The 7,041-nt window shown below is 43.6% G+C and overlaps 1 protein-coding gene across 1 annotated transcript; it reads right to left on the reverse strand.

The window, feature by feature from the left end:
* Positions 1 to 733: 733 nt before the first annotated feature.
* SERP2 (stress associated endoplasmic reticulum protein family member 2) lies at positions 734 to 6,740 on the reverse strand. The gene is made up of 3 exons (XM_068120323.2): positions 5,985 to 6,740; positions 5,782 to 5,854; positions 734 to 1,381 (listed from the first exon to the last, which is right to left on the reverse strand). The coding sequence occupies exons 1-3, from the start codon at positions 6,066 to 6,068 to the stop codon at positions 1,341 to 1,343; spliced, it is 198 nt and encodes a 65-aa protein (XP_067976424.1). The 5' UTR covers positions 6,069 to 6,740; the 3' UTR covers positions 734 to 1,340.
* Between the last annotated feature and the right edge of the window lie 301 nt (positions 6,741 to 7,041).

Here is a 7,041-nt window from a genome sequence, read left to right on the forward strand (position 1 = left end):
TCACTACCGGTGTTTTGCTGCAGCATGACAATGCTCAATCCCATACTTCCCGTGCTACAGCTGCAACAATAAAGGACCTGCTTTTTGAGTGTCTTCCTCATCCACCCTACTCGCCAAACCTCATCCCCTTCGGATTACCAAATCTTTGGGCCACTAAAAGAGGTGCTCAGTGAAACCACTTTCGTATCAGACAAAGAGGTCCAAGAGGCAGCGCACGAATGGCTACACAAGCGGCCAAATGTTTTTTCTCTCGAAGAATCCAGGCCTTAATAAAGTGCTGGAAAAAAATGCATTGAACGCAATGGAGATTATGTTGAAAAATAACAGTTGTTACACACGTACATGCAATAAAGAAGTTGTGAAAAATATTTTAAGGCTACTTATTGACTGCCCCTCGTACACACCTGCACCAAGTTTGACTAGGATCCCTTCAGCCGTTCTCAAGTTATCGCGGCAACGAAAACCCATCATGGAAGGACAGACAACCTGAAAACATAATGCCTCCGGCGACTTCGTCGGCGGAGCCATAACAATCTTGTACCAATCTTGCTAATCTGAACGAAAGTTTGTCTGCTGTAAATGAATAGATCTATTGTGTGGCACAAGGGCATGCTGGCAAGAAATGTACAAATAGCCTAATAAGATACTCTGATAACTATCCACAAACTATTATTAATTATTATTATTTGGGTGACTCTTGCATATGCAAATGCTGTAAGTGGCACAGAATAAATGAAAGCAAATGGGAGGTTTATTACAGAATCAATGTACATGTACGAGTGCTGGGAACAGATGAAATAATTATCAGGAGTTGACGCAGAGACCAGGAAATTCACATGAGAAACACAATATGGTGTTAGGAAAGGGGAGGAATCAAATTTACAAGTATGGAAAGGCAATGAAAGGGGGTACACAGTGGTATGGTAAGAGATAGAATAAAAATAACCTACATAGTAAAGGATGTTATCATTAACACATTTGGCTATGCCTGAGCCAGGCTAATGTGACCAATAATCTTGGCAAGTTTCATTTCCCCCACACTAATGAGAATGATTTTACCCATTCCAGCTACTCCATTTCTTCATATCTGGGGCACCTAACTCTAAACTCCTCCCCTTGCGAACACCTACCTCCTCTAAGTCACTGCACCCAATCTGAGATTCATTTTGTATCCCTTTACTCAAACCCCTTGGTCCAACGAGTAGGCAGCTAGGCTGGTCTTCATAAGTCTTTCTTGGCAGGGCGAGTACGGCAAGCGAAGAGGCTGGGCGAGGCGAGCAGGTGAGGTTGGCAGGTGGGTGAGGCAAGCAGGCAGGTGAGGTGGCTGGGCGGACGAGCACTTACGATCCCATGCGGATGCTCTGTATGATTTGGAAGATGGCTGCAAAAACAAACACGGGCACGTATGAAAAGAAAAAGTCTGCGCCATAACCGGGTAAAAGGCCGCTGCGGATTCGGGGGAATAATAAAGAATCGTTCATCAAAGCAGACAACTTCGTAGGAAGACTTGCAACAAATTCCCACAAGATGATCAATCTTCAACATGCATCATCTGTATCAAATATGCGAGCAACACCAATTCATATCAACAGGGTCATGGATCCATGACCATCCCAACCTCCAAATCCAATAAAACCAAAAGTATTAATATTTGGTGTTGCCTAGACATCGCTTATGGAAAACCCCTAAGTTTAAGCACCAAAGCTGTATTTTGGAAAACAGACGTGAAGGTGCTCCGATGCAATTATGTATTATTCGGCTTGTTCTTGTAATTATGTATTATTCGGCTTGTTCTTGTAATTATGTATTATTCGGCTTGTTCTTGTAATTATGTATTATTCGGCTTGTTCTTGTAATTATGTATTATTCGGCTTGTTCTTGTAATTATGTATTATTGCACCCTCTCTTGCTCCAAGAGTCTAAGCCAGAGCTAATACCCAAAATGGCAATGTTGCTTTACTCCCTGCCTCCTCCCCTGACAGTTTGCACACCTTCATCAGCCTTCAGTTGATAAAACCTATCATTATTATTTCATATAAGCTGCATTATATTCAGTGCGCATACATCAGCTTAAACAATGATCTCTGCCCTTGCAACTCGGAAAAGATGAATAAAATACAGCCTCAAAATACAGCCTCAAAATACTGAAAAGGTATGAAACATGACCAGGTTATATTTGTACCTGCAAAACGTAACCGCAATATACACACACAGTACATGTGCAGGTTTGTGCACATCGACACTTGCAATATTACTGCAAGAACTTTAAATATATATGTATTTACAGCAACTGTGGATCAAGGATAACTCTACAACACATCCAAAGAAGAAATATGTAACAGGTGTCCCACGGAATAGTATTAAATAACTCTCATATACGAATCCATATTCAGATCTTCACCAAAATGGAATCGATTTGTTGTCGTCGCACACCAAACCTCTACACCAAGTTTCGTCTGAATCCGTCCACAACTTTTTGAGATATCCTTATATATATATATATATATAGTTTTTGGCCCCATCTCCCAATGGTGAAGAATCACTTAAAATTCTACTAGCCGAATCTGGATCTTCACCAAAATCTAATCATTTTGTCATCGTCACATGCACTACCTCTCTGCCAAATTTCGTCCGAATCCGTCCACAACTTTTTGAGATATCCTGCAATATGTCAGTTTCGGCCCCATTTCCAAATGGTGAAGAATCACTTTAAAAAAATTGTACTAACCAGATCCAGCTCCGGATCTTCACCAAATTTGAATCGATTCTTCCTCGTCACACACACAAACTGTCCAACGAGTTTCAGCCAAATCCATCCATAACTTTTTGAGATGTTCTCCTATGTATCGTTTTGGGCCCGATCTCCCAATGGTGAAGAATCATTGGATCCCCAAAGGCATTTCTCCACGTTTTTTTTTGAACACATAATCGAGGCTCGTGGAGGAGCTAGTACACTCAACGGATCATGCGTAAAGGACTTGCACTATTAATAACAGAAGGAAAATAATGCATGAGCAAAGGGGTTGGTCAAAAGCGGAATAGTAAAACAGGTTCTCTCTTCTATGAGCCGAGACGATGTATATAAAATAAAATAAAAACATCGAAAGCACAAATTGAATGGGCACCGTTGACCAAAGTGCATCGCCAATTCACCTTTAATCTGCACTATCGTGGCGTTACGACTCGCAATGGGGACAGAAAACAACTCTCGGGTTAAATGCAGAGAAGCACAAACGTGTGCAACAGGGTTAGGCAAGTACCATACAAACAGCTGGCATCTAACCCCAAGGTTAGCAAGATAGGCTGTTAATCATTACTGGAATAGCAGCCTGAACTGAGCAATGGAAGCTCGTAAGGTAAACAACACAAGAGGAATGGCGCAGACACTGTGCCTCAGGGTTGTGACAAGACAGTGTGTCGACGTGTCATGAATCGCTCCACCATTCCTGGAGTACGTCACATACAATCCACTCCACCATCCCTGGTACCAATCACTGTACCCTCATGAGTGTGTGTCATGATACACCCCACTCTTTCCCTCCCCCCAACCCAGACACCATACCCTGATGAGTACGTGTCACAATCCACTCCACCACCCACACTCCCCGTTAGAAGCTTATTTCACCAATGAACCCGCATTACAAATTCTTCCAGGATACCTCATTGTGATTTGTACACGTACCACGTACCACGTACCTACCACACACACACACACACACACACACACACACACACACACACACACACACACACACACACACACACACACACACACACACACACACACACACACACACACACACACACACACACACACACACACACACACGTATGTATACGTACACACACACACACGTATGTATACGTACACACACACACACGTATGTATACGTACACACACACACACGTATGTATACATACACACACGTATGTATACATACACACACACACACGTATGTATGTATACACACACACACACACATGTATGTATGTATACACACACACACACATGTATACACACACACACACACACACACACACACACACACACACACACACACACACACACACACACACACACACACACACACACACACACACACACACACACGTACACACACACACACACACACACACACGTATGTATACGTACACACACACGTATGTATACGTACACACACACGTATGTATACGTACACACACACAGTATGTATACGTACACACACACAGTATGTATACGTACACACACACACAGTATGTATACGTACACACACACACAGTATGTATACGTACACACACACACAGTATGTATACGTACACACACACACAGTATGTATACGTACACACACACACAGTATGTATACGTACACACACACACAGTATGTATACGTACACACACACACAGTATGTATACGTACACACACACACAGTATGTATACGTACACACACACACAGTATGTATACGTACACACACACACAGTATGTATACGTACACACACACACAGTATGTATACGTACACACACACACAGTATGTATACGTACACACACACACAGTATGTATACGTACACACACACACAGTATGTATACGTACACACACACACAGTATGTATACGTACACACACACACAGTATGTATACGTACACACACACACAGTATGTATACGTACACACACACACAGTATGTATACGTACACACACACACAGTATGTATACGTACACACACACACAGTATGTATACGTACACACACACACAGTATGTATACGTACACACACACACAGTATGTATACGTACACACACACACAGTATGTATACGTACACACACACACAGTATGTATACGTACACACACACACAGTATGTATACGTACACACACACACAGTATGTATACGTACACACACACACAGTATGTATACGTACACACACACACAGTATGTATACGTACACACACACACAGTATGTATACGTACACACACACACAGTATGTATACGTACACACACACACAGTATGTATACGTACACACACACACAGTATGTATACGTACACACACACACAGTATGTATACGTACACACACACACAGTATGTATACGTACACACACACACAGTATGTATACGTACACACACACACAGTATGTATACGTACACACACACACAGTATGTATACGTACACACACACACAGTATGTATACGTACACACACACACAGTATGTATACGTACACACACACACAGTATGTATACGTACACACACACACAGTATGTATACGTACACACACACACAGTATGTATACGTACACACACACAGTATGTATACGTACACACACACAGTATGTATACGTACACACACACACACACACACACACACACACACACACACACACACACACACACACACACACACACACACACACACACACACACACACACACACACACACACTTTTGAGCAATTTAGTAATTCATTACCAGTTGTGTATTTTTTTGGGGGAGGCTGGATGAAGAGGGTGAAACGGAATATAATGTAAATCTTAACACCAACATCACCCCAAAAACAACAAGGGGTGAGCAGGGGGGGGGGGGGGGGTAACTACAGATGAAGGGGAAAAGGTTGAGAAAACTTAATGTGAACAAACGTCGAACAGGAACGAACAGGAAGGATGTGCCATAGTGATCCATGAACAAGCAACACGCGTCTTACGAGGTACATGTTCAAAATGAGAAACTGAAACGGTCGATGTGACGAGGTGTTCGTGTTTGGAATATGCGGGAGAGTGCATGACCCACCCGAGCCGCAAACCACGAACACGAAGAGCGCCAGGAGCCACGGTCCCACTGGGTACTTGTCGTCCTGGGGTTTCTGCGGGACACGGAGCACACACAGCAGGAGTAACGACGAGGCCGCTAACCAGACCGGCCTCGGATTGCGAGATCCCCGGGGTGGAGTGCGCGCATGGCGGACCCGGGGCAACCCTCAGGCGGACTCTCACCGTCGTCTTGGACACATTCCCCCGCTGCGTGATGTTCTTGCTGTGTTTCTCGTTCGCCACTCGCATCCTCTGCTTGGCAACCATTTCTCAGCTTTATCCTTCCCCACAACAGGTCTTCTTCAATGAAACAACGTCAAGTAATTTTAGTAAATCGATAACGGTTGTTAAACTACCAAAACCACAGTAGCCACCGCCAGTATTTTCAAACGTACGAAGCCTATCCTTCGTGTCGAGTTACTATTACTATCGTATCCAGACGTGTTCTAAAACAATAACTTCCAACCCCCTCGTCAGGCGTTATAACAAGCACCACAAGTCCTGTGGCAAATATCACTCCGCGGCGCCTCGCTCGCTTTACTCATCCACGTCATCCAGCACGCCTCCGCTCAAATAACATAATTCCTCACAATTCCGTTTCCTGGAAACTTACGATCTAATATTTCCTTTCATTTTCCATCGTTTTATAGAATGTAAATATTTTGCGATTTAAAATGTAAATCCCTTGAAATACTGTTCGTAAATATACGTTTTATTCACTAATTCCTCAGGCAACGCACTCAAGCGTATTTTCGACGCTTTGTACTGTACTTCGATATTTAAATTGTGTTATATCTATGTTGGAACATTAAGTAATTGATGTGCCATACTAAAGTATTATAATAAATACGCCGTTTAGCTTTCCGCTCGACCGCCACAAAACCGCTTCACGGCACTGAAAGTAGTTCTTTAGCGACGTGTCGCGCCGTCATGTCACGTGGCACTTTCAGCGAGTACGTTCTGCGTCATACGTAGCGCCGTCATGTCACGTGGCACTTTCAGCGAGTACGTTGCTGCGTGACACGTAGCGCCGTCATGTCACGTGGCACTTTCAGCGAATACGTTGCTGCGTGTTACGTAGCGCCGTCATGTCACGTGGCACTTTCAGCGTGTACGTTGCTGCGTGATAGTGATACGTAGCACCGTCGTCACGTGGCACTTTCAGCGAGTTCGTTGCTGCGTGCTACGCAGCGCCGTCATGTCACGTGGCACTTTCAGCGTGTACGTTGCTGCGAGCTAC

Source organism: Myxine glutinosa, chromosome 1, assembly GCF_964187855.1.
Source record: "Myxine glutinosa chromosome 1, kmMyxGlut1.1, whole genome shotgun sequence".
Lineage (NCBI taxonomy): Eukaryota > Metazoa > Chordata > Myxini > Myxiniformes > Myxinidae > Myxine > Myxine glutinosa.

Excerpts from the sequence above, each read along its gene's own strand:
- SERP2 (XM_068120323.2), bottom strand. The coding sequence starts at position 6,068 with ATGGTTGCCAAGCAGAGGATGCGAGTGGCGAACGAGAAACACAGCAAG. Across the intron at positions 5,855-5,984 it reads GGAATGTGTCCAAGACGACG|AAACCCCAGGACGACAAGTA; the intron begins GTGAGAGTCCGC and ends CGTGTCCCGCAG. Across the intron at positions 1,382-5,781 it reads GTTCGTGGTTTGCGGCTCGG|CCATCTTCCAAATCATACAG; the intron begins GTGGGTCATGCA and ends TTGTTTTTGCAG.